The sequence below is a fragment of the Phaethon aethereus genome (genome assembly GCF_964289735.1).
Source record: "Phaethon aethereus genome assembly, chromosome: 1".
In the NCBI taxonomy this organism is placed as follows: Eukaryota; Metazoa; Chordata; class Aves; order Phaethontiformes; family Phaethontidae; genus Phaethon; species Phaethon aethereus.
Window position 1 is genome coordinate 183,673,579 of NC_138575.1, and position 26,434 is coordinate 183,700,012.

General features: G+C 37.8%; 1 protein-coding gene across 1 annotated transcript in view; it reads left to right on the top strand.

Annotated features, from left to right (window-relative positions):
• The window catches only part of DIAPH3 (diaphanous related formin 3), a gene marked incomplete at both ends in the record, with an annotated part of 257,494 nt that overhangs the window by 104,452 nt on the left and 126,608 nt on the right, over positions 1-26,434 (top strand). Inside the window, 3 exons of the mRNA XM_082008899.1 lie at positions 16,085-16,180; positions 17,085-17,179; positions 20,986-21,087. Of these exons, the coding sequence (XP_081865025.1) occupies positions 16,085-16,180; positions 17,085-17,179; positions 20,986-21,087 (293 nt within the window). The remainder of the gene's footprint in view (positions 1-16,084; positions 16,181-17,084; positions 17,180-20,985; positions 21,088-26,434) is intronic.

The following is a 26,434-nucleotide window of genomic DNA, read 5'->3' on the forward strand; positions in this document are numbered from 1 at the left end:
TCCAACCCCGCTGCAGGGACATCTTCAAGTAGATCAGGTTGCTCAGAGCCCCATCTAACTTGACCTTGAATGTTGCCAGGGATGGGGCACCTCTCTGGGCAACCTGTGCCAAGGTTTCACCACCCTCACTGTGAAAAACTTCTTCCTTCTATCTAGTCTAAATCTACCCCCTTTTAATTTAACTCCATTACCCCTTCTCCTGTTGCTATGGGCCCTGCTAAGAAGTCTGTCCCAATCTTTGTTGTAAGCCACCTTTAAGTACTGGAAGGCCACAACAAAGTCTCCCTGGAACCTTCTCTTCTCCAGGCTGAACAACCCCAACTCTCTCAGCCTGTCCTCACAGGAGAGGTGCTCCATCCCTCTGATCATTTTGTGGCCCTCCTCTGGACCCAATACAACAGGTCCATGTCTTTCCTGTGCTGAGGGCTCCAGAGCTGGATGCAGGGCTCCAGGTGGGGTCTCACCAGAGCAGAATAGAGGGGCAGAGTCACCTCCCTCAACCTGCTGGCCACACTTCTTTGGATGCAGCTCAGGATATGGTTGGCCTTCTGGGCTGCAAGCACACACTGCCGACTCATGTCCAGCTTTTCATCCACCAGTACCCCCAAGTCCTTCTGAGCAGGGCTTCTCTCAATCCCTTAATTCCCCAGCCTGTATTGATACTGGGGGATTGCCCCGACCTGGGTGCAGGACCGTGCACTTGGCCTTGTCGAACCTCATGAGGTTCACATGGGCCCATTCCTCGAACTTGTCGAGGTCCCTCTGGATGGCATCCTATCCCTAAGGCTTGGTGTCTTCTGCAAACTTGCTGAGGGTGTACTTGATCCCACTGTCTATGTCACTGGTGAAGATGTTAAAGAGTACTGGTGCCAAAACAGACCCCTTGAGGGACACCACTCATCACCAATCTCCATCTGGACATTGATCCATTGAACACTACCCACTGGATGCCACCATCCAACCAATTTCTCATCCACCCAACAGTCATCAATTAAATCCGTATGTCTCCAATATAGAGGGAGGGGTGTTGTGGAGGACCGTGTGAAAGGCCTTAAAGAAGTCCAGACAGATGATGGAGGTGAGGCTGACAGGGTCCTCCTTTCCACCCTTTTTAAAAATGGCTGCAATGTTTCCCTTTTTCCAGTCACCAGGGACTTCACCTGACTGCCATGACTTTTCAAATATGATGGAGAGTGGCTTGGCAACTACATCAGTCAGTTCCCTCAGGACTCTGGGATGCATCTCATCAGGTTCCTCAGGTGGTCTTGAACCTGATTTTTCTTACAGTGGGAGGGACTTTGCTCCCCCAGTCCCTGTCTTACAGCCCATTCCCTTGAGAGGTGTGGGAAGAGACGCTGCTAGTGAAGACCGAGGCAAAGAAGTCATTGTGTACCTCAGCCTTCTCCTCATCCGTTGTTGCCAGTCTTGCTCATCAAGACGGGTACATTTTTCTTCAATCTTCCTTTTCTGGCTTACATACTTGTAGAAGCCCTTATTATTATTCTCTGCATACCTTGCCAAGTTCAGCTCCAGCCGCAATTTGAGTCTCCTGACCCCATCCCTACACAATTGGGCAGTGTCCTTGTACTCTTCCCAGGATTCCTGTCCCTGCTTTCATTGCTTGTGCATTTCCTTCTTGCCCTTTAGTTTGCCCAACAGGTCTCCACTCAGCTATGCTGGTCTCATGCCTTTGTTTCCTTATTTCTTACACCTGGGGATCGACAGCTCTTGCGCTCTGTGGAAAGCATCCTTAAAGATCTGCCAGCTCCGTTCTGCTCCCGTATCTCTGAGGGCAGTTTCCCAGGGAGTCCTAGTGACTACCTCCCTGAAGAGCTGCAAGTTTGCTTTCCTAAAATTCAGGGTCCTGACTTTGCTCTTTGCTTACCCTTATCCCTCAGGACTGCAGTCTTCACCAGTGCATGATCACTGCAGCCCAGGCTGCCTCCATTCTTCACTTAACCAGTTAGCTCACGTGCATTGGTGACAAACAGGTCTAGTAGGGCATCCCCTCTGGTAGGGCTGTCTATTACCTGCCGTAAGAAGTTATGCTCCATGCACTCCAGGCGTCTCCTGGATTGCCTACAGCTTGACATGCTACTTTTCCAGGAGATGTTAGGGTAGTTGAAATCCCCCAGCAGAATGAAGCTACTTCAGTGTTTCATTTAGTAATCTGTGTAGTTTTCTTTGTACAAACTAATGCTCAAAAATCTTTTTTTTTTGTGACATGTAGACACTTACACATTTGGTGTAAACACATTTAAATAAATGGGTGGTAAAATTTATACGAGTCAAAGAGTAATTTATAGCAAAGAAATTTGTTCTTAAGATAGCATTTTTTCTCAGTGTCTGATGGTCCATGTATTTGGATTAAAAGTGAGATCTACTTAACATGGCTTAGATAGGAAAACGGTCTTTCTCAGTGTGAAACCCGGATTTGTGGATTTTAACCAAAGGACTTTGTAGTTGATACACACTGAACAGAGTATTTCACTTCTGTTATATAAAATATGGTCTAGCAAACTCTTAAATCTCAAAACAGATGCTGTCTTTCAGCTTTGTCTGTCAGAAATTGCTTTCCGAACAGTAAGTGTATTCTATATTTATGAAAAGGTATTTCAACTGTAAATATATAGTGAACTTCTTGAGTACCTTGCTGAACTCACTCTAGAGCTGTAATCCTCCAAATTGTTTTCATCTTTTAGGATGGAATAGCATATGACTTTAAAGACTGGCAGTAGTACAAAGAAGTGAATTCATTTATGTCCTGTATATACTGCATAAAACCAAGACCAAAAAAGGATATTTATACATTTATGGACATAAAAATGTACACATTATGTCTTAACTGGTAAGCATGCAGTATGTGCATTAATAGAAGTTTATCAGATATTTACATATCTAAATCTCTGAGGGCAATTAGGTTATTTGAAAACAATGGAATCAATGGTTGTTGCATTTCTCGTTATTTCTGTCCGAAGCCAGTGTATTTTTTTTTCCTTCAGTTTTGAAAAGTATTCTGACTTGTCTTTCCTTTGTACTTCACAATACGTGTGTGAAGCACAATTACAACTTTTCTTGCTAATTAAGTCAATTTAGCAAATAATTAAGATTTCTTCAGATTTTGCAGACTAGTATAGTTTTTGATGCTTTTTAAAGAATTGCAAATTTAAGGAGTGGGGGGATGCTTTTAACAGGAAATGTAGGATAATTCCACTAACTCTTTAGTTTCCATACTGTGTTCTACAAAGTTGAACTTTGGGGGGCGTGGGGGTGGTTGGTTTTTTCCCCCTCTCTTTTACATTGTATTCTGTGTGGTCTACAGATGAAAACTTGTAAAATTGTAGACTTTAGGCATTTGAATTCTTGTATTATTTGAAATTTTTTAGCAGAAAACTTGGTACTGCCTTTGAGGACAGTAAGCAAAAGAGGCTATGGCAAGAGTTAATTGCTCGAACAAGACAGTTAAGCAGAATAGAGAAGGCTTTTGCAGAACTTGGGAGGAAGAACTAGCGCTTTAAAATATAACACAGTATATATCTTTTTCTGTATGGGGAATTTTTTTTATGGCCATAGGAAGTGCCCTGGAAATTCTCTGTTTTCAAAAACCTGTTTGACTGGAGAAAATTACCTCAAGGATCTTATTGATCAGGCAGTGATAAATTAATAATGACAGCAATAGTGAAATTAGTTGCAAGTATTGTGGTTTAGCCCCAGCTGGCAGCTGAGTACCACGCAGCTTCTCGCTCACTCCCCCATGGTGGGACAGGGGAGAGAATCGGACGAGTAAAAGTGAGAAAACTCGTGGGTTGAGATAAAGACAGTTTAATAGATAAAGCAAAACCTTGCATGCAAGCAAAGCAAAACAAGGAATCCATTCACCACTCCCCATGGGCAGGCAAGTGTTCAGCCATCTCCGGGGAAGCAGGGCTCCGTGACGCGTAATGGTTTCTTGGGAAGAGAGACGCCATCACTCTGAACGTCCCTCCACCCCTTCCTTCTTCTTTGTCCCAGTTTTATGTACTGAGCATCATGTCATATGGTATGGAATATCTCTTTGACCAACCAATATCTTCTTGGACAGCTGTCCCAGCTTCCTGTACACCCCCAGCCATCTTGCTAGCAGGCCAGCCCGAGAAGCTGGACTGTCCTTGACTACGTAGCAACACCTCAAAACATCAGCATGTTACCAACATTTTCTCATCCCAAATCCAAAACATAGCCTCACGCTAACTTCTATGAAGAAAATGAACTCTATCAATCATGGCTGAAACCAGGACAGCAAGTAACTTAGGGACTAAGTTTGTCCAGTGAGTCTATAAGTATGCTTTTCCTTTTGTCTCGTGAAATTTCTTCAGTCTGGAGAAGAGAAGGCTGAGGGGAGACCTTATTGCTCTCTACAGCTACCTGAAGAGTACAAGGATCTTGTTAAGAGTACAAGGATCTTGTTAGGTCGAGCAGGGACAAAATTAGAAAGGCAAAAGCCCAGCTAGAGCTCAGTCTGGCCACAGTCGTAAAGGATAATAAAAATTGTTTTTACAAATATATTAACAACAAAAAGAGAGGCAAGGAGAATCTCCATCCCTTACTGGATATGGCGGGGAACATTGTCTCCAAGGATGAGGACAAGGCTTAATGCCTTTTTTGCCTCAGTCTTTAATAGCCAGTCCAGGTATCCACAGGGTATTCAGCCCCCTGAGCTGGAATATGGGGATGGAGAGCAGAATGTACTCCTCATAATCCAGGAGGAAGCAGTTAAGGACATGCCAAACCACCTGGACACCCACAAGTCTATGGGGCCTGATGAGATCCACCCAAGAGTACTGAGAGAGCTGGCGGAGGAGCTTGCCAAGCCACTCTCCATCATTTATCAGCAGTCCTGATTGACAGGGGAGGTCCCAGAAGACTGGAGGCTTGCCAATGTGAGACCCATCTACAAGAAAGGCCGGAAGGAGGATCCCAGGAACTACAGGCCTGTCAGCCTGACCTCTGTACAAGGGAAGATTATGGAGCGATTGGTCTTGAGAGTGCTCACAGGGCATGTGCAGGACAACCAAGGGATCAGGCCCAGCCAGCATGGGTTCATGAAAGGCAGGTCCTGCTTGACCAACCTGATCTCCTTCTATGACCAGGTGTCCCGCCTAGTGGATGAGGGAAAGACTGTGGACGTTGTCTACCTGGACTTTAGTAAAGCCTTTGACAGCGTCTCCCACAGCATTCTCCTGGAGAAACTGGCGGCTCGTGGCTTAGACGGGATTACTCTTTGCTGGGTGAGGAACTGTCTGGATGGCCGAGCCCAGAGAGTTGTGGTGAACGGCGTTAAATCCGGCTGGCGGCCGGTCACAAGCGGTGTTCCCCAGGGCTCGGTTCTGGGGCCGGTCTTGTTCAATATCTTTATTGATGATCTGGATGAGGGAATCGAGTGCTCCCTCAGTAAGTTTGCAGATGACACCAAGTTGGGTGGGAGTGTTGATCTGCTGGAGGGTAGGAGGGCTCTGCAGAGGGATCTGGACAGGCTGGATCGATGGGCAGAGGCCAACTGTATGAGGTTTAATAAGGCCAAGTGCTGGGTCCTGCACTTTGGCCACAACAACCCCATGCAATGCTACAGGCTTGGGGAGGAGTGGCTGGAGAGCAGCCCAGCAGAAAGGGACCTGGGGGTGCTGGTTGACAGCCGGCTGAACATGAGCCAGCAGCGTGCCCAGGTGGCCAAGAAGGCCAACAGCGTCCTGGCCTGTATCAGGAATAGTGTGGCCAGCAGGAGTAGGGAAGTGATTGTGCCCCTGTACTCGGCACTGGTGAGGCCGCACCTTGAATCCTGTGTTCAGTTTTGGGCCCCTCACTACAAGAAGGATGTTGAGGTGCTGGAGTGTGTCCAGAGAAGGGCAACGAAGCTGGTGAGGGGTCTGGAGCACAAGTCTTATGAGGAGCGACTGAGGGAACTGGGGTTGTTTAGTCTGGAGAAGAGGAGGCTGAGGGGAGACCTTATCGCTCTCTACAACTGCCTGAAAGGGGGTTGTGGCGACGAGGGTGTCGGTCTCTTTTCCCAAGTAACTAGTGATAGGACAAGAGGAAATGGCCTCAAGTTGCTCCAGGGGAGGTTTAGGTTGGATATTAGGAAAAATTTCTTCACTGAGAGAGTGGTCAGGCATTGGAACAGGCTGCCCAGGGAGGTGGTGGAGTCGCCATCTCTGGAAGTGTTCAAAAAACGCGTGGATGTGGCACTTCGGGACATGGTTTAGGGGGCATGGTGGCGTTGGATTAACGGTTGGACTTGATGATCTTGAAGGTCCTTTCCAACCTAGTGATTCTGTGATTCTGTGATACTTGTTACAGCCTGTTTTCTATTGAAGTGTTAGCAGAAATGGGTAATAATAGGGGTTCCTTCCAACTTGAGGTATTCTATGATTCTGTGATTTGAAAAGCATGCCCTATTTTTTATCAGCTTCTGTGTTTCTAAGAATCTACAGTGCATAAGCTTATACTTCAGTCTGTAGGACACTGAAAGTTATTTTATTAAGTGCAAGTCCTAAGGTCTGCTTGAAGGGAACTGTAGTCATCAGTTTAAGTATGTTCTTTTGAATTAAAAGCCTGACTTGAAAAAAAGTGGTTGTTGTACAAAAAATTGAAGGAAAAAAAACCCCTTGAATTTCTTTTTGTTTGGTCCAAACTTTCAGTCTTTGAAACTTAAGCAATGGAAACATCTGTATTAAATTGAAAGTAAAGATTATAATGAAACAGTTTTGACAGTGTAGTGAATTAAAGTATAAATGGGGAAAATATATTTTTACTTGTAAATAAATAATGATAAATACTAGCAGTTTGAGAAATTGCACTGTAACAAGATCTAAAATTATGTTGTACCTTGGACTTTGGTCTAGAAACAAGTCATTGTCCAATTTTAGTGAAGCTATTTAGTGAAGTCGAAAGTTCTGATATCAAGCAAAGTAATGAATTGTTCATTAGAAGATTAAAAAAAAGCTTAACTATTAGTCTTACTTAGAAATGACAACGGAGCATACTTACGGAAATACAAACACTGCAGCATGTTAATGATATGTAACACATACTACATAAAATCTATCAGCAGCAGAAACCACATCTTAGAGTGTCTCTTTCATTCAGATTTTAATTAAGAATATATGTTTGTATTTAAATCCCAGGGACTTCAGTATGTTTCAAATGCTGTTCTGATTGTTCTAATTCTTACTGCTTTCCTGAGTTAGAGCTAAAATGTGAAATTTTTCATACTAATGAATTTTGAGCATTAAAGGCTTAATAAAAATGCAATATGACAGTATGATTTGCTGCTTCTTATCCTCTCTTCCAAAGAAAAAAAAAAAAGAAAGTGTGATTAACACCCCTCTTTCCTACTTCCAAATGCTGAAGTTTTGAAATATTTCTGTTTGTCCAATAGTGAAGTTGCGTCCAAACTGGTCTTTGCAGGGAGCACTGTGTTGGAGGATAAATCACAACTTGCATGGTCAGTAGAGGAAGTTTTAGAATAGGTCAATAAAGTGGGCAGTAACAGATTGCTAAGACCAGCTGGTATTCACCCCAGGTTTCTAAGGGAACTGAAGGATGAAACAACTGAGCTATGAACTGTGCTGTGTAAACGATTATTTGAACCTATGCCAGCATCACAGGAGAGGAAGCAAGGTGACAAATGTGATGATAGTTTTTTAAAAAGGTATCTGGGGTTTGAGGATCTACAATTAGCAAAGTTGATACCCATGGTGGACATATTGTAGATAATCATTAATAAGAGGTAGAATTAGTTAACAATTTAATAAATTACTGATATACTGTCAAAGTCTCCTCCATCTCAGTAATGGTTAAAAGCAAATAGGGTTTTAGGAACTGTTAGGAAAGAAAAACAAAGTAATAAAAAAAAATGTCATTGTACAAGTTTCAGCTGTGCCCACATCTTGCATTCCTTTTGTGGTTTTGGTTCCTCTTGCTAATAAAAGGTATAGTAGAGATACAGCAAAACTGATCAAGATTATCAAAACAAATAGAAGGAAGTCTTTCTTCATACAATCCATAATTAAGAATGGGAACTCTGTGCTGAAGGACTTCATCAATGTTTAAAATTTACTAGGTGTAAAAAGCAATTACACAAACGCATGGAAGAACAATCTGTTGAGGATTATTAAAAGAAAAGATTTTGCTCTGGAATTGGACAACCTCTGAAGGGCAAATATATGGAGACTTGCGAAGGAGTGTATGCTTGACTTGTCCCTTTGCTTTTTCCTATGTATCTTATTGATCCCTGGAAGAGGTTGACTTTTGATCCAACAGGGCATAGTTATTCTTATGAAGAGGTTTCTGGAGGCAGCAGTGCAGTTATGATCCTAATTGCTTTTTTAACTGGCTCTTGCTCATTCTGTTGCCTTGTGCCACTTAATCTGGCTCATGCTGGCTCCTTCTCCAATACTTCTGTGTGGTTCTCTATCTCCTTTCAAATGTTGGACCCAAAAAGTGGAGCCGAACAGTTGTCATTCCATTTCACAGGGTAATAAGTAACATTACGGTGCTTCTTGAATCAGCTGTGCTTACCTCAGGTGCAACTGCATTCAGGTCTTGTTATTCTGCTTTTGATAGCTTCTGTCAAGTGATGGATCAGCCTTGTAAGGCCTAAAAAGTTAAGTCTTAATGGTAGGAATATATTTTTAAAATTAAGAGGTCTGAAAACCACAGAATTATGTGTCTACTGGAGCTAGACTCTGAATAACTTTACTGCTGGGAACACCAATATGTTTTGCTTTTCCCTTTTCAGCAAACTCCACTGTAGCAGAAAGCTCATTTCACTGCCCCCCCCCCCCTCTACGCCCCCCTCCTTTTCCTTTCCCCTCCCAGGAAATTTAGTGAAGTTTTAAATACTTACAAGAGTTGAATCAATCTTGGTTAAAATTTTCAGTTCTAGTGTGGAGCCAAGAAGGTGTTCAGATTGTAACTAAGAAAAAGATTCTTCTGACTTGCATATGCCATATTTCTGAGAGTACTTTAGATAGTTACTTCTTAAGAAATTTGATTTCATAGTTGATTTTTATCTCTTCGTAGTTTTATCAGCTACCATTAAAAACGTAAGAGCTTAATGTCTTTGGTTTATGAATAAACTAATATTATTTAGAAACTATTTAATCAGTATGATAACACTTAGGTTTTCAAACTAAAATGAAGATAGTATTTCTGCTTTAAAAAACTTAGTGGCTTAGTTTAGCTACTTGGCTAATTTCCCAAAAGCAATACTCTGAACTGCAAACTCCTGTGTTCATTGTTATAAAAGAGGAGGGAAAGGGTGGAACACAAACACAAGTCCAGCTGGTTAATCACTTGCCAGTGTACTAGTTCCTGTTACACGATCGGTCAGCCTATGCCTATTATCGCTATGTCTTCTTGCAAACCTTATATGTCCATCTTAATTACCTGTTGGTTTTTTTTGTCTTGGTCCACCTATTCATGCCATGATTGTACAGTATTTCAGTGGGCAAGATGCATGTTGCTGGCAACTGTAAAGACTCTAATCTGAAGTACTTATTTTTGTACATGTAATGCGATGTACATGCAGGAAATTAAAAACTGTATTAAGTAATATAAAAGGTGCTAAAACCATCTGAAAAGATGTTCCAAATTTACTTTTAATATTTTTACAGAGCGATAAGGAAAAGTATTGGTATATTACACTGATAAATATAATTATTCTCCAACTCTCATACGTATTATATATGCCTCAGTTGTTTTCTCATGGAGATTATATAATTATAAAAGTAATAGGATGGGTATTTTGTGGTAAATTAAAACATTTTAAAAATAGGCTGATTCATAGAGAAGCTTTGTGTGAAAGTGTCTATAAAGTCAGTCATTGGATGTATTTAATTGATGATTATAGAGACATATTCTTCTGAATTACCTTGCAATAGCCTGTCAGAGAAAAAATGCCTGATTACATTTGTACCTTTGCTGTTATCAACGATACCAGTTCTTATGTACACTTGAGAAATCATTTGTGATAAAATGCTCTATTTTGAATGAGTTATCATGGTGCATGAGTTTAAGTTATCATGAAGCATGACTGAATTATCATGATGTATGGATGAATTGCGCCAATTCAACAGCAGCATTGTCAATATAGGAATGTCAGTGCATGTGTGCATGACCGAACACGTGTTTGAGGGAGGTAAAAAGTGACTCTCTCTTACAAACTGCTCAGAAGACAAACAGTAAAATTTAACAAAAATTCACTATTGCACCAACTACCATTCCAAAGATGAGAGTTAATGATGAATAGAGATTGTCAAAAAGGAGGCCCGAATAAACAGGAACTTGAAATACATTGGCACCTTTGCATTATGTTTTCCACATATCTGTTGTAGTGAATATGAAGAAGAGTAGCAAGTACCCATACTTTCAAGGAGTTTGCAATCCAACTTGATGTAAAGTAATGGAAACGTTTTCAGTTTCAAAGCTGACAGGTAAAACTGTGAAACATTATTTATATTCCCACCATAGTTAATAGCTTCAAACTGATTTTTCAAGTTTTAGATATATTTAGATGTGAAATAAGATGGATCATGAAAGCTGTTTCATAGTGCTTGAAACATAGTCTGTAACCAATAAAAGGACTGGATTAGATTATTAAGAGCGATGAACAGTCCCTGAGACTAACATTCCTGTTGATACAAGCTTTGGTTGCTCTGTTTAGAAAGAACATTTACCAGCTTCTGGCCTCTCAGTCTTCAAGCATTCTTCCTACTGCTGTGGGCTGCTCCTGGTATCCTCATTTCATCCTTGTTTTTATAGAAAAAGAAAATAAGTGTCTTCAGCAATATTTCAGAATGATTTAGATCTAGTTCATAGGTTCTTTGCTATTTTGAAGCAGATTGTCACAAATAACTCTGTTGGTGAACCCTGCAACTCAGTATGGAATCTGCAAATGGAGCTGATGGCACCTGTGTAGTGTCACAGTCTAGGATGTAGGCTTGTCTGTGACTTTTTTTGGAGACTGAACTTGTCTTTGCTTTGTCACATGTCACACTGTGGAACAATAGTTGTGGAGCTGTTAGAACACAAACTTTTGAAGACTTTTGTTGTTTTATCAGAAGACATGTAATTCCTTGTCAGGCCTTTGATTTTAACACTGGTAAGGCCACAGCTGGAGTATTGTGTCCATCTTGAGGCTCCCTAGTAAAAGAGATACATGGACTTACTGGGGAGAGCCCAACAAAGGGTCACGAAGATGTTGAAGGGATGGGCACATCTTTCCTATGAGGAAAGGCTGAGAGAGCTGGCACTGTTTAACATGGAGAAAAGACAGCTCAGGAGGATCTTATCAATTTATATAAATACCTGAAGGAAGGGTGCAAAGAGGACAGAGCCAGGCACTTTTCAGCAGTGCCCAGTGACAGGACGAGAGGCAATGGCCACAAACTGAAACACAGGACGTTCCTCCTGAACATCACAAAACACTTTTTTTACTGTGAGGGTGACTGAGCACTGGCACAGGTTGCCCACAGAGGTTGTGGACTCTCCTTCCATCCTTGGAGACATTCAAAAGCCACCTGAACACAGTCCTGGGCACCTGGCTCTAGGTGGCCCTGCTTGAGTAGGGGGGTTAGACCAGATGACTTCCAGAGGTCTCTTCCAACCTCAATAGTTCTGTGATTTATAGCAAGTTATTTCACATTTTTGCTTTGAATAACTAGGAATTTTTGCAGCATTTGTTGTGTAGCTAAAACCTCATCTTCTGTGAAAGATCTATGCCTTTGATTCCAGATAAATTACTGGAGATAAAGAATGCAGGTCGTTCCGTTGAATATCCTGCTGTATGGGGCTATCATTTACTTCTAAAGGTTAGACTTCTAAACAGATGAGGTGGGCATCTGCTTTCATAATGAGATTCAGTATGGGTACATCCTTTGAGCCTGTGACCCCAGGCTCATTCTTTCATTTTTCAGTGAAGACATACTGCAAGATGACTGTTGTCTTGGCTAAGAGGGTAGGAAAGGTGCAAGGTCTTATATAATTTTCTGTACACTCTGTTACTTAGTTACAAAATAACTCCATTGAGTGTTCTGTAGATTTCTGTGTAAGGTAGTTTTCAAGTTTCATCTGAGCTAGGAATTAAGACTTTTGAAAATAAATGTTCAGATCTACATGTTCTTTTTGAAGCCTGTATTTTAAGGGTATTTTGTTTTCATTCAGTAGGATGATGTATTATAGAAGATTTTTTTTCTTTAGCATACAGATGCACAGACATGATTTTTCTTACACAAAAATTGTGGGTAGCAGATTATTTCAAGACCTGTGGCAGAAATGGAAATGTGGATAGTAATTCAGGAATGTACAGACTATTTCAGTGGCACCTACCAAGACTGTAATTGTTTTAGAGATCTGCGGAGCAGCTATGTAGGACTCAGTCCACATTTGTACGAAATGCTATTCTGTAGGCTTCCAACTGTGATGTTATATTTGTAAAACAGTCCTGTTGCCACTCCCTTCAGGACTCTAATTTCAGTCAGGTCATTGCCACAGATGGAGATAGTTGACTGCAGTTGAATGTGTATATGGACGCATGCTTGAATAAGAGAGTAAAAGCAATCTCTCCAGTAGCTAAAACTCCTTTGAGGTATTTGTCTGTCTGTACACTGGCAACCATATCTGTTAATTTGGAGTCATGTTAATAAGGATGATTAATTTATATTTTTATTATTAATTTTATTATTAATTTTTATATATATTAATAATTAATAAGGGATTGCAGAGATGAGAGGAACTGTGAAGGGTGGGGGGTGAATTCTGTGTGTTTCGAAGTGCTCTAGCACTTTGTTTCCCAGCCTGAGAGGGCAGAACAGTTGGAGCAACAGGTTGAGGTACTGCTGACTAAAAATTATCCGGTTCAGATGCTGGGGTTAGGGTTAGGTGTATGCCCCCCAATGTGATAGATGTAGCATATAGACAGAACTTGAAAGGATGTGCGGATCTTGGTAAGTAACATTCCACTTACTTGCATAATACCTGAAATAAAATATGTGATTTTGAAAAAGTTAATGGCTTAATATGATGGTCCAACTTCTGGAGCCGTGAGAGCTGTCTATGCATTTTGAGATCCCCTGGTTTAGTTCTTCTCTTGTTAGCATGACAGCACCTTACGTTGAATTCCCTAGATGGTCACCTCCTTTCTGCAGCAGCTGCCCACTCTCTCTGGGCTGCTTTCTCTTTTTCCAGTGTAAGCAGCTGTTTCCCATTTTCTGTCTTCTCTATACTTTCCTCCCTTCTCCAGTGCCCTCCCAAAATAATAATCTAATTGCTTATTTTCTTTGATTTCCTTTTAGTCTAGATATTTACTTCACCTGTTCAGGTCTTTCTATTAAATTCCTCCTTTCCCCCTACCCCCCAGTGGGCTTTTTCCCTTTTTTTTTGTTGGAAATAGATAACAGTTTTGTGTCTTGTTTTTGTTTGCTCCCTTGTAAGTTAATAAGCAAATGAGGTAAAAATTTCTAGAGGCAGTAGGAGGTATCAGAATTTTCACTGGAAAATGCAACATTTCCAATAGGGAAGACAAGTAATATCTATTCTCTGCTTCTTATTGCTGCCAACTACATAAGGATGTGACCTGAGTTCTCCTGAAGAAGTATCATGTAAGTTTGCAGTAATTTAGTTGGTTGCATAATTGTATGACTGCATAAAATTCCTGCATGAGTTCCTAAGTGTTTCTACATTTTTCCTGAGGGTTGTGATACCTTAAGTATTGCTGTAATATTGTATGTAACCCCTTCCTGGGTGAAGATTCCAGAGGGAATTAGCCAGTTCATTTTCAGCATTGTTTCATTGTTTGAAAGTTGGGAGTTAAAATAGTGGAAACTGTTGATTTTTTTTGTATGTTTGTGCATCTGTGTGTTATCTTGTAAAACTTGTAATGTATAAATATTGCTTTCTAGTGCTGAAAAATGAAAACATACTTGTATTTTTTTAATGTCAACCCCTATTAATATCCAGTTCAAGGCTGTCAGGGAAAGTTCAAATAAATTAATCAATTCAGATAATTTCACATTTTTTATTGCGACTCTTAAGGAAATTATTTCTTGTAAAATGATGATTTGCAAAGTTCCAAGGTAGCTATGAAGTATTACTGTATTTTCATTATGATTCAGATTGAGTAAGACATGAAGATAGCATGGGAACTTTGCTACAGAGATGTCCAGGTCTTCTAGTGGAATCTGCAATTCTAGCATTGATAAAACAGGCAACTCAAAATGAAGCTTTTAAGAATGACTGTTTTCAGCCCATGAGAAATTTGGGAGGTCTGTTAAGGTGTGTGACTGCAGGAGAAAAGAGTTGCATAATCCCGAGATCCGTAGCCCCTGACATGGCCTTCTGGGTTCAGTGAGGGCCCTTCTTAGAGCATAAACAGAAAAAGTGAAGCTTTGGTGGTAACCTCCTTCTTATTCAGTAGCTCAAATGTCATTCTGTTCCTTTTGAAACATGGGGTATAGAATTCTCACATTGGTGGTTAAAACCTACTTCTGCTTTCACATGCATAATAAGCAGAGTGTGTCATTTTTCCTAGGACAGGAGAATGCTAACCTTTCTGTTAGGTCTGTGCTAAAAGAAATTCAAAGCCAACTGGTTGTTGAGGGTAGGGTGCAGAGAAAGACAAAGAGGAAGATTGTGGCTTTGTAACCCGTTTGCTGGGACCTGGGATATCAGTCCTTCTTCCAAGGACTGCTTTATGTTGTAGGTCAGTAATTAAATTTTTCAGAATGCCGGGTTCTTTCCTGTGCTGTGGCATGTCCTCAAGAGGAGCATCACTTTTTTTAAGAATGACATTGCTCTCAAAAATCTCTCTTAAAATTTACAGAAGTAATTTCAACTTAGGGAAATCCTCTTGATAATTCATATTACATCTAGTTTTGTTAAGAATCACCAGTGAGCTAGAAATTTTAATCCTATGTCCTCTTGACAAGACTTCTCATCTATATCCATCTCCATGTGAAGTGAGTAGCATATACTTTTATTACAACATATTCTCTACTCTCAAATATTTGAAGCATGTGTAACAGTTTGGAACAATCATGCTGTAAAAGCTTGGAAACTGATTTCATCTGTGAAATAGTATAGAGAATCAGATAAGCGATAGTAATACATTGGGTGCATAACATTTGACAATGAATATCTGTGCTGGGGTGGGGGGGGTGGAGAAAGAAGGAAAGAAAAAAAAAAAAAGTACAACCAGATTAGATTTAAGGAAAGATTTGCGTAGTTTTGGCCTTTTTGTTTGTTTGCATAATAATTAGAGCGGTTCCTACTACTACATTATCAAGCTGATGCTGTTATTTTAAGTGAAATTCTTAGGACAATGTATGAAAACTGAGAAATAAATTCAGCTCACATAATGCATTTTGGAGATCCTATCTGTATGAATTATTTTCTGAAAAGAAAGAATAAGCCAAAATTTCCAGCAATGTTAATGTACATTTATACTATCACTTTGTGGTATGTTATAATAAGGTGATTACATCATATATGTAAAAATACATCCTTTTGGAGGATAAGGAAAGCAGATATATACTCATTTATATTCTAAGGTAATATTAATTTTTTAATGAGCCAGTGGTCTTTGATAACTTTGGTGCATATATTTAGATAAAAGCAATCACAAAGTACTTAGGTTGGTTCTTTATTGCTCAGTGTTGAGACGTATTAATACATCTTTAAGTTTTGTTATTGTTAAAATCCAATTCAGAATGCTAACCTAGGCAGGATGACTGAAGTATGTTGCATGGTATTTTAAATATGACTTTCATGACTTCTGGCCATTCGTACAATTAATATTAGCATCTTTATTAATTTTCTATATATTAAAAAAAAGTCTTGTTCTAGAAAGCTAACATACTGAAAAATTTGATGGAAGAGCAAAAATTTTGAGAATACAAGCAATAAATGCAAAACCTCTCTATTTTTTTGTCTGTATGTTCTTTCCTTTGTGAATTGACTGCCCTTGATAAAAAATATTTTTTCAATTCATTAATGTTTTTCTCTAAACACTAAGAGTTAACAGTGAGTGTATTTGTGTTTGCTTTCGCAGTAAAAAAAGAGGAGGAGGATTTTGAAGAAAAGAAATCCATTAAGAAACGAATTAAAGAATTAAAAGTTTTGGACCCCAAAATTGCACAGAATCTGTGTAAGTAGATTCTGGTTTTATGACAAAGTAATGTTGCATAAATGTTCCATAAAAGTGTCTTTCCCTCTTGTCTGACTGCCTGGTAACCACTTTTTGTTTAAAGTGTGTGAGAATGTGTGCATATTGGTGTTAAGCCCCAAGCATGTGAGTTGATGCAACTGAAACACGTTTAAAAAGACCCAGAAAACAGTTAAAGATTATCCATTGTTTAAGACTGAGATTATTCTCTTTTGTGTATACTAAAGCGCAAGCATACAGCTCTATATCTAATTATCTGTATTTTCAACATAAGGATTCCTGCCTGCCTCCCTACTCCCCATCCCTCCACCCCCCTGGCAGAAAAGGCAATAATGTCTACAAGATATCTGACCATCTCTGATGTACTTTATAGAAATAAGGCAATTCTCAGTGTTACGCAATAATATGCAAATAAAGATGATAAAGTTTTCATGGAGAGGAGTGCTATAAAGAATAGGTTCCTAAATGCTGCCAGAGATAAAATAGGAAATGATTGGATTATAGTGAATGAATAAACAGTTTTTATAAGAGCATTTTGTTTTCTAACTGTTTATATAGTTTTAGTTTCTCATGGGGCTTTTTTAAGAGAAAGCTCTGAGAAGACCATTGCTATAACAGCAGTGATTATCCTGCAGAGTAGACTTGTCACTGGCTGCTTATGGAGGTCTTCTGTGATGCTGGATGTTCTGCATAACGAATGGATGGAGAAGGCTGGAATTGTAGGAGAACAGTAATTAAAAATCCATTTAAAACTGTTATCTCTTATCTGTATTACTTTGCATAGTGTTTGCTAACCTATAGATGCTATAGCCTGTTTAATTGGTGTTTTATAAATAGAAAAAAGATTGTTTTGCTTTCTTCATTATGTGTTGAATCTTTGTTTTAGCAATTTTCCTTGGCTCTTTCCGAGTGCCTTATGAGGAAATCAAAATGATGATATTGGAAGTAGATGAAACACAGCTGTCAGAGTCCATGATTCAGGTAAGGAAAAGACTCTTTAAATCCTAATATTTCAGAGTAAGCTTCTTTTTAAGTAGAAACCTGTGGCTAAAAAGCCTCTTAACATAAACTTTTGCCGAATAAATCACTGCAATAATTTTTGTTCTTCTGTGAACTGTAGGTTTTATATATTTGTAATGCTAATTTTTGTATGAAAGCAGATGAATTTATATTCTCTATGTTCTTCATATTCATATGAAAGACAATATACTTTCATGTTGTCCACACCTAAATTGAGATATTTTTTAAATTTTTTGGGGTATATATTCAAACAACGTATGATATTCTGTTTCTTCCCTAGTTACTAATTTTTTCTTTAATTTGTTTCCACCTCTGTCTTATCTGCACAAATTTGTTGTTCTGGTCAAAAACTAGATGGAAAAAGGTTTGGTGTTTGTTTTTGTTTGCTTGTTTACTGTGGTTTTCCCACCCGCCCCCGTCTTGTTAGAACTGATACAATCCGGGATCTTGCCTTAGAACATCCACAGTGACCACTTTTCCTCTCTAGAGTTTATTTGAATAGTGTTTTCCCTTTCCATATTATTTTATTCAAAGCACGAGATCAGTATGATTCTGTGTGGAGACAAAAGAAACTGGAAGTTCCTCATGTTCTTCCACACAGAGTGTTATTTAAGGGCTGACAAGTTGAAGAGTTTAATAAAATAATTTAAATACAAATACTTCATGATAGAACCTTGGGAAAAAATAATTTCGAAGTGATGTCTGGAGGTTATTTGACTGAAGCCCATGCTCAAAGCCAGGTCAACTAGAGCAGATTGCTCAGGGCCTTCTCCTGTTAAGTTTTTAATACCCCCAAGGCTCAAGATTCCGTAGCCTTTCTGGACACCTTTTCCAGTGTCAAACTACTGTTGTGGTGAGAAACCTTTTTGTGTTTAACTTAATTAACTGGAATTTTCATTGTTGCAACTTGTGACCTTGGCCTTCTGAACACCTCCAAGAGGAACCTAATTGCATCTTCTCTGTACCCTCAAGTTGTGTACCTGAAGACCACGTTAAGTTCCCCCGAGGCTTGTTTTCTTAAAGTTCAACAAACCCACTTCTCTCAACCTCTCCTTGCCTGTCATGTGCCATGTTCCCCAGTCACCTCGATGGACATCCATTAGGTTTGCAAAGATATGTCTTTAGACCAAGATTGTCTGTCGTTTTGGACAGGACTTCTACATACTGTGATGAACTTCAATTTATTGCTATTATGGCTCATAAAAGTCAAATAGTAATTACAATCGATCTACTAGTAATGTTGCGTAGGTTTCAGTTACAGAGGATTTAGATAGCTGATCTATACAGCGTACTTGAAAGTGTGTTAGAGGCATGGGTACCAGTCCCTCTTGAAACATCCAAGAAAGATTAACTAAAGTTAGATTTTTTAGAAACATATGCCTTTGCAGGAATGTTGATGAATGAAGAAATAAATACAGATGATATAGAGTCATAAAATGAGTTGTACCATTAAGGCTCTTTGAGATTCAAATGTGTGACTCGTACCCCAAAACGTATCAATTTGTATTCAAAGGTCAAAATAAGGCAAATTTATATTTTTGTGCTTTGTAAGTAAGTAAATTTCTACCATATTGGAATGTCAAAATAAGGTCCTACTGAGGAGGCTGTACAATGTTCAGTGTGCTCCTTTTCTTCCTGCATGCAGTTTGACCCTCACTTCTTGGCACTTGGATTTCAAAGATCTTTAAACTCAGTTGAGCTATTTGGACTGAATTTTACTTTAAAAGGAGCTTGTCTGATGATTGATTTGAAGAATGAGCTGTTTCTCGTAAGAAATATTTGACGGAATAAACATGTGATGTCATGTCCAGTGACAATATGTATAAACACTGTATAATTGTCTTTATTTTGTTCAATGATGCAGTTAATATTGGCACTGAAACTATTACTTTAAGGTTATTATGATGAACAGAGCAGTTTACACTTCTAAGCTGTATATTCAAGTTTGCACTTACATCACTTCTCTTTTTCCAGGCTTTTATTCATGCTGAAAAGAAGCATGATGTGTATCTTTATTTTATTTTATTTAGTAGAAATTCTCTAAAATAGCATGAAAAGCTGAGAGATGGAATATGCTATGCTGTTACGTTCAGGTTGAACTCTGTCTCAAATAGTCCATGCTTGCTCTGAGACTCTTTCTCCTGCTATTTGGCCTAATTAGCACTGTTTTTCAACAGTGAAAAATATGCTTGTTAACGAAATTAGGTCCTCAACAATATAATGAAGCAACCTGTATATACTAAATAAATATTAGATATAAAAATTATTAAAATCTGTCATCTTTATAATTTCTATACATAGTATTTAAAGAAGGCAAAACATTTTTTTACATCTAGGCTCTGGGGGAAAAGATTATCAACCCATTCATACTTTTATGTGAACATGTTATAATACTCCATCAGTTGCAATAAGCTAAACCTCACTTTCATTGAGAATTGTTTACTTTTTTTTTCCTTTTTAATTCCTTCTGTGGACTATTATTTCCATTTCAGTGGTATATACCTTGGGATAAAGAATGCCTATTTTTCTGTGTATTTAAAAAAGCTAACACAACCTAACCCCACTTTATTGTCTATGCAATATGCATGGTTAACAGCAATAGGAGATACTTTTTTGATACTATGCTGATAATCTTGTGGCTCTTTAATTGGTGTTAACAGTAGAGTATATTGAAAGTCAGAGTATCCAGTAACCTCTCTATATAGTTCTTGGCATCAGAATGGAGTCTAGAGTATTTTTGACAGCATTTGAGTCTTTTCACGTTTGCTTTTGGAGGGGAAGGAAGAATTTTATTTGAGAAAAGGATAAGAGAAGTTGAAAGAACACAATCTCTCTCTTGATTTCTTACTATGATGGAAGCATAGCCACTGTGTAACCAGGAACACAAGAGTATTAAGCTGAGAAAGAGAGCAGGCTAGAGGGACCCTGGCTATTGCCTAGTAGTTACAGTAGTTGTCTTGGGAAGGGACAGAACTGAGCTATGATATTTAACTATATACGATAACTAAATGTTTGAGAAGCTCTCTACTTTCAGAACCTCAGAATAGCCATTTTTAGCCAACTGAGCTGATTATAATTAGAGTGGGATTCAGGTTCCTAAATGGAAGTGTCTGTACGTAAAGATAGGTGTCTTAAGTGTTCAGGAAGCTCCAGGGCGTCTGAGGATTCTTCAATGATCAGATGAAGATGTCATGTTTAGATTCCCTTACCTGTGTTCACAAGACATTCATGTGTGTAAGCGTCCAAGCTCACAAGCTCTTCATGGACTCCTGAATTCAGCTGAAGTTGAGTGCCACCTCTGAATTCTTACTTCTGGCAAGTCTTCAGGCTAAGTGGTGTGGAATAGGTTTAAGCTTTTGTTTTGAAATAGTAAAAAATAAATTATCCATTTTCAAAATACTTTTTGTCTAGCATTAATAATTCTTGCCATCCTTTAGATGGATACGTTACACTTGAAATTCTTGTTCTATTTGCTTCCTAGTGTTCTGTTTGCATAGTGCCTATCAAGCATATTCTTTCTTTAAAAATTGTGCTTAAAAAAAACCCTACAGTAATGTTAGCAGAATCAGCAAAAGATGCTAGCTAACAGTATTGAATCACTTGCTTTTTACACTCTCAGTTACGTTAATTTGTGTGTTGCCTATTTATACTCTACTGTCTTCAGGGAGGAGTGTATGGTAATGATGCATGTGTAATACCATTTGCCTACAATAATACAAGCAACATAGAATCTGAGATGTTTAAGCGGATTTTATTTTTCTTGATAGAATTTAATAAAACATCTACCTGAACAAGAACAATTGAATGCATTGTCCAAGTTCAAGAGCGAGTATAATAATTTGTCTGAGCCAGAGCAGTTTGGAGTTGTGGTGAGTTCTGTTTTATTATCACTTTTTTTTTTTCTGTCCTTTCCCAAAATACAGTTTTAATATAATGTTATAGAAACAATACCAGGTACTTCTTCCTAAATGTGAAGAGGTTTCAGACTGAGAGAATAGTACAAGTACTGCCTTTTAGGTGGATTTTTAGTGGATGTATCCATGGATGTGGAAGGCCTGATTTTTCGAATATTACTGTTGGAATGATGTGGGATGCTCTTTCTTTAAAAAAGTAATTTAGTTTACAAAAAAAAAAAGAACAGTGGTATTTTCTGTGGCAAAATTTCACTTGGAGATACAGAGCTATTTTTGAATTTCCATAGCTAAAATAGTTTGGTTTTACTTTTGTTTGCATTAATAAACCTTAACTTTTTCAGTGAAGTTTTCTACACTGATGTTTTTCTTTCTATTATCCATATAAATGAGAAGAAGATACTGTAGTTATTGTATTTTATATATTAACTTATTCTGCTTCCTTCCTCCTATGTCTTATAGTATTTTCTGTCAAGAGTACTTGTAGTCACTTTTTTCATTCCAAGCAGGATGATACATTTATAATATCTCCCAGGTTGAATTAACAAAGGAAGACTAGAAGACAGAAAAGAAAATATTGCTAGTTCAGTGCTGGCAGTTGATGCTTTTTGTGGAAATATAGTTTGGATATAATTTCTATATAGCTCATAATTCATAATTATTAATGATTTAATCTAAACAAACATGGAATAAGGCTATTTCTTCTCCTGGGTGCATATATCTGTAGAGGTCTTTGATTTTTCTTTTGCACTCCTAGTGTTTCAAGCCAAGATGGTCACTGTTAGCTTCATCTGGGAGGATTTACCTGAGAGAGAATAATTCCTTTAATTGTATCTGTGGGCTTCAGGAAAAGGAGTATCATGCCTTTGTAACAGTAGGCACTTGCTGTTGATAGTTATCTATGTGGTTGTCAAATAACTTGTACTTAAATATTGGAGCAGCTGGAGTACAGGTATGGGATATAAGAGCAACAATCGCTATTATGAATCAACTGAAGAACGTTGGTCTGGTCAGGAAACAGCACTGCATTGAATTGGTGGCAGTTACAGATGTGACATAGGCAGTCGTCTTTGAGCATAGGTACTTGTAAAACAAAACCAGTTCTGAAGTGGTGCTTTTGCTGAAAGCTGTTGCTGCTGTTCATTTTCGATCCATCTTTAAAAAGAGTAACAGTCATTGTACATCTAATGTAATGCTGGCTTCTGTGTTCTTGGGAGTATTCTAACTACACTTTGGGAGCAAGAGGAAAAAGAGGACCACCACCACTGTTTTTAACACTTTTATTTTCCACGATTTTCATATATAGTTTTCTGATTGAAGCCAAATTATCAATTTCTCTTGGTCCAAATTTTTTAGTTTCAAGAGCTAATGAAAACTTTTGCTTTTTATTTCTTGCTGAGGTTTTATCAGACATTCAAGGGATCTATTTATAGTTCATGCCTATTTTAACCTTACTTTGTTTGATTAAATTATCACCACTTATCTCAAAAGGCCATTGAATAGGTCTCTGAGATCCTTTAAAAGAAGTATCCTCTCCCATCAAAAAAAAAAAACAGTCAAAACGTATTTTGTTGTTTTATGAGATGTGACACTGATGCTTTCAGCACTTCTACTGCTTGCAAAGAGCACAAAAGATCTGAAGAAGAAATTACTATCTTTTCACTTGCTTTGCTATAATATTTGTTTATTCAACTCATAAAATAGTGGTAGTTTCACAAAGCTAGGTTTCACAATGTAAGTTTTAGGTTTGTTTTCAGCCTAGTTTATATTACAGAGCTTTAGAAAGAGAGAAACAGGTTAGCGGTTAAATCTACCATGACCAACAGAATTTAACCTGTTGGTGGTGAGAATTGGGAGGAGGCTGTGATAGTGTTTATTATGTTTGAATCAGTTCTCCAGGTGGAAATTTTGGTTTAAATCTGTAATTTCATAAATGAGAATTCCTACATTTATTTACTCAGTTGTGGTAATCAGTGTAAAGTTAAGATGCATCAATATCACTTTAGTAATTTTTAAAAAATAATTTACATTGACTTGTACCTTCTGACTTGTCAAAATCTTTTTTAGGTTTTCCATGGTTCTAGGCTTTAAACATTTTTGTTTTCACACTTACATATTGTTTCTCTTTCTTGAACATGGACTAATATTGCAACTGATAGACAGTAGATGCTAACTGGGCATCCTTGGGATATATAGCCAGATCTATGGTATGGGAGGCTTCTTATCTGATATGAGAGTTAGGTCCTTCCTCTCACTTTCATCTTCCCTCCACAAATTTCTTCAAATCCTGTTGGGTGAAACAACTATGTTAAATTCTCCATGTCTTCCTTGTTCTCAAAATAAATCTTCATCTTAAATGCCATTAAAGAATCTGATGAAATTAGAAATCAGATGTACTAGGTTTAATCTGGAGTCTCACATGTTCAAAATTTAAGTGATATATTGTAATACATATGTTTCCTAAGTATATGTTTCTTCATAGGCCCATATCTCAATGGGAATATGAGATGGGTGGTGCCCTAGGAATGAAATTTCCTTGTGTGATGAATAAAAACTCTTACTCTGTTGGTAGAGTTCCTGGCTCATTTGATCTAGGAGTTGGCATGTTTGGAGAGGAGTTGATAAGGGACAAAAGGAAGGGGGCAAAAAAAAACTGGTTAGGAAGAGTAAGTATGATAAAGATGACAAAACAATCTCTTGCATTTCTACCTCTACCATAGTCTTTTAATAAAAATCTGGCTGACCTAGACATTTAGATGATGCTGTGATAAGCAACACAGGAAAAGAGGAGAAAACTAGTAATGGAATACTTTACAAAGATTTTGTTGAGCTCCATTTTCTATTTGTTTTTTTCTTGTGCTATTTCGTGCCACAGATGACAAGTCTTTCTGTGCTTCTCAGAATTGGACCCTCTTTATGTAAACATTTTGGGTTTTATGTTTAAGTTTTATGTAAGCATGAAACACCCATTTTCTTTTCATTAAAAAAATGAAATAATTGAGTCTGTTCTGGAATTGAGCTCTATAAATGCTGCACTTTTGTTCAATAATATTAATAATTATTAACAATTAATAAATAATTATTAATATTTAAAAATCAGTTCCACATAGGTTAAAGCTTGCTTTTCTATTTTTATTTCATATTTGAATCTTACTCAGCTGACAACCTTGTCTTTTGCTCTTTAAAAATGTCAGACTTACTACAATTGGACATACTAACTAATAAATTTGAAATGTACTGTGCCAGCATTTTCCAATTGATCAGGAGCCCTCTAATACTTAAGATGTCTTCTGGAAAGAAACTTGGCTTATGGAGAAAAAAAGTGGTTATTTTTTAATTTTTGCTGTCATCAGACCATCAAAACAACTGTTATTTTCTGTTTTAAAAAATAATCTGTAGGTTTAATTCTTTCAGAAAGACTCCTGTCGTATTTCAGCATTTATTGGCAGTGGTTTTAGTACCATATTGTTGTCTCTGTAATGCTAACAGTATCCTCACTATTGTACAACTATGGAATTCGGTATCCTGATCAGTTTTGTCTAAAAGGTACTTTAGTTGGCAAAGTAGGAAAAATGTGTCTGATGGTTTATGCCTCATTTTTTGCTATTCTCTTCAAATGAGGAGAATCAAGTTTAAACATGCAATACAAGACTTTCAGGTTTATCTTTTAGGTGAGTAGTGTCTTGTAGTTATGGTATTTCAGAGAATTCAGAGATCCCAAGTTAATACGCTCTGAAGTTGTGATTAAGAGAATAACTAAACTATTTGACTCCCAAGGAACAGCCTAAGTAGTGAATAAACTGTTAGTTACTATTTGTGTGATGATAAAAGTTTTTATAATGGAAACCTTCTTTTATCCTTCTGGCTTTGAATTCAAAGTCAAGAGTTGGTACTGAAAGAAACAGCTAGACACTGAGATACTGGCATGCTGTGACTGTTACAGGATTGTATGTTGTACTTGAACCGAAGTTAATTAACTTTTGTTGTTGGCTTAAAGACATTGAGGGAATGACTGAACAGTTCAGGTTCCCTTCATGAGTGTGGCTTGTTGGTTGTCCTTTTTTTTTTTACAGTGACTCTATAGGTTGCTTTTGTGGTTTCTGCAATTATCCTCTTCTTTTTAAGTTATTTTGCACTTTTATGTTTTCTGTTCCTTCAGCAGTAAGCATAAAATAAATCGTTTGTTACCCTTATCTTCTCTTCCAGACTTTAAGTTTTCTTTAGATAAACTACTTTATTTTCTTCTATGTTCTTTCTTTCACTTACTCCAGGTTGATGTCTCAGAACATAGATATTTTCACCTATTACTGTGGAGTTTGCTTTTTTTTTTCCTAGCTTGCATGCATTTGTGAACTTTTATATTAAATCTGTTCATCTCATTAAGTGCTTTACCTTAGCTTCATAGTATTATCTTAAGTTGATGTTGTTTTGAATGCTGTATTTTGTTGCTCAGATTCTTGATCAAGTATGCTTGTGCTTGCTGGAATTTAAATAATCAATTGCATTTTTACTGTAGTTCTTGTTTTGTGCTTGGTTTTACTCAGTGAAATAAACTTCCTCCTAAAGTAATTTAATCTTCATTTTATTTTCTTAGAGATTTCATTGATTATGACTGATAATGGATGATGTAGTCTATAAAACTTGTTACTCATGAAGATTATCTTTGAGTTTAGAAATGAGTAGTCGTATTTCAGCACACTTGCAATGTGAGACCCATCTGAGATGAATGGGGTTTCAGCTAGATGATCATCTTGGTAGGTTACTGTTGACAGAAGGTTGTTTTTTTGGGTGGTTTTAAATTTTTTTTCCTGATACTTTCACCAGTGAGCAGTATAAGTATTATGTTGCTTTAGGACTTAAAAGATTTAGCAATGTTGATTTGTTTTGCAGGTAGTTCTTTCGTACTGAGAAAAAAAGTATTGGTTTACAGAATTTTTTGTATTTATTTTGGGCGTATTCTGTCATTGTATCAAATAAACAGTGTTTAAGGAGTAGATCATTTAGTAATATCAATCTCATTTGCTTTCAGTGAAGTTGATAAAATAGTTAGTAGTTAGATTTATTAATCATGACTGCTACTTAAAATTATCTGTGTAATGGATTTTCATTCATGAACTATTGCCATACCGCTGTTCAAGCCTTGCTGCTGAGTACAGGTGCCTATTTGCTTTCATCTGAAACAAACCCCATTGTGTTTGCCATCAGCAATGATGCTTTGCGTTTAAGACATCTTTCTCCAAAGGCATTTGTATTTACGTAGTCTTATCCAGTCCTAGAAGTTTTCATTATACATAAGGTATATGGT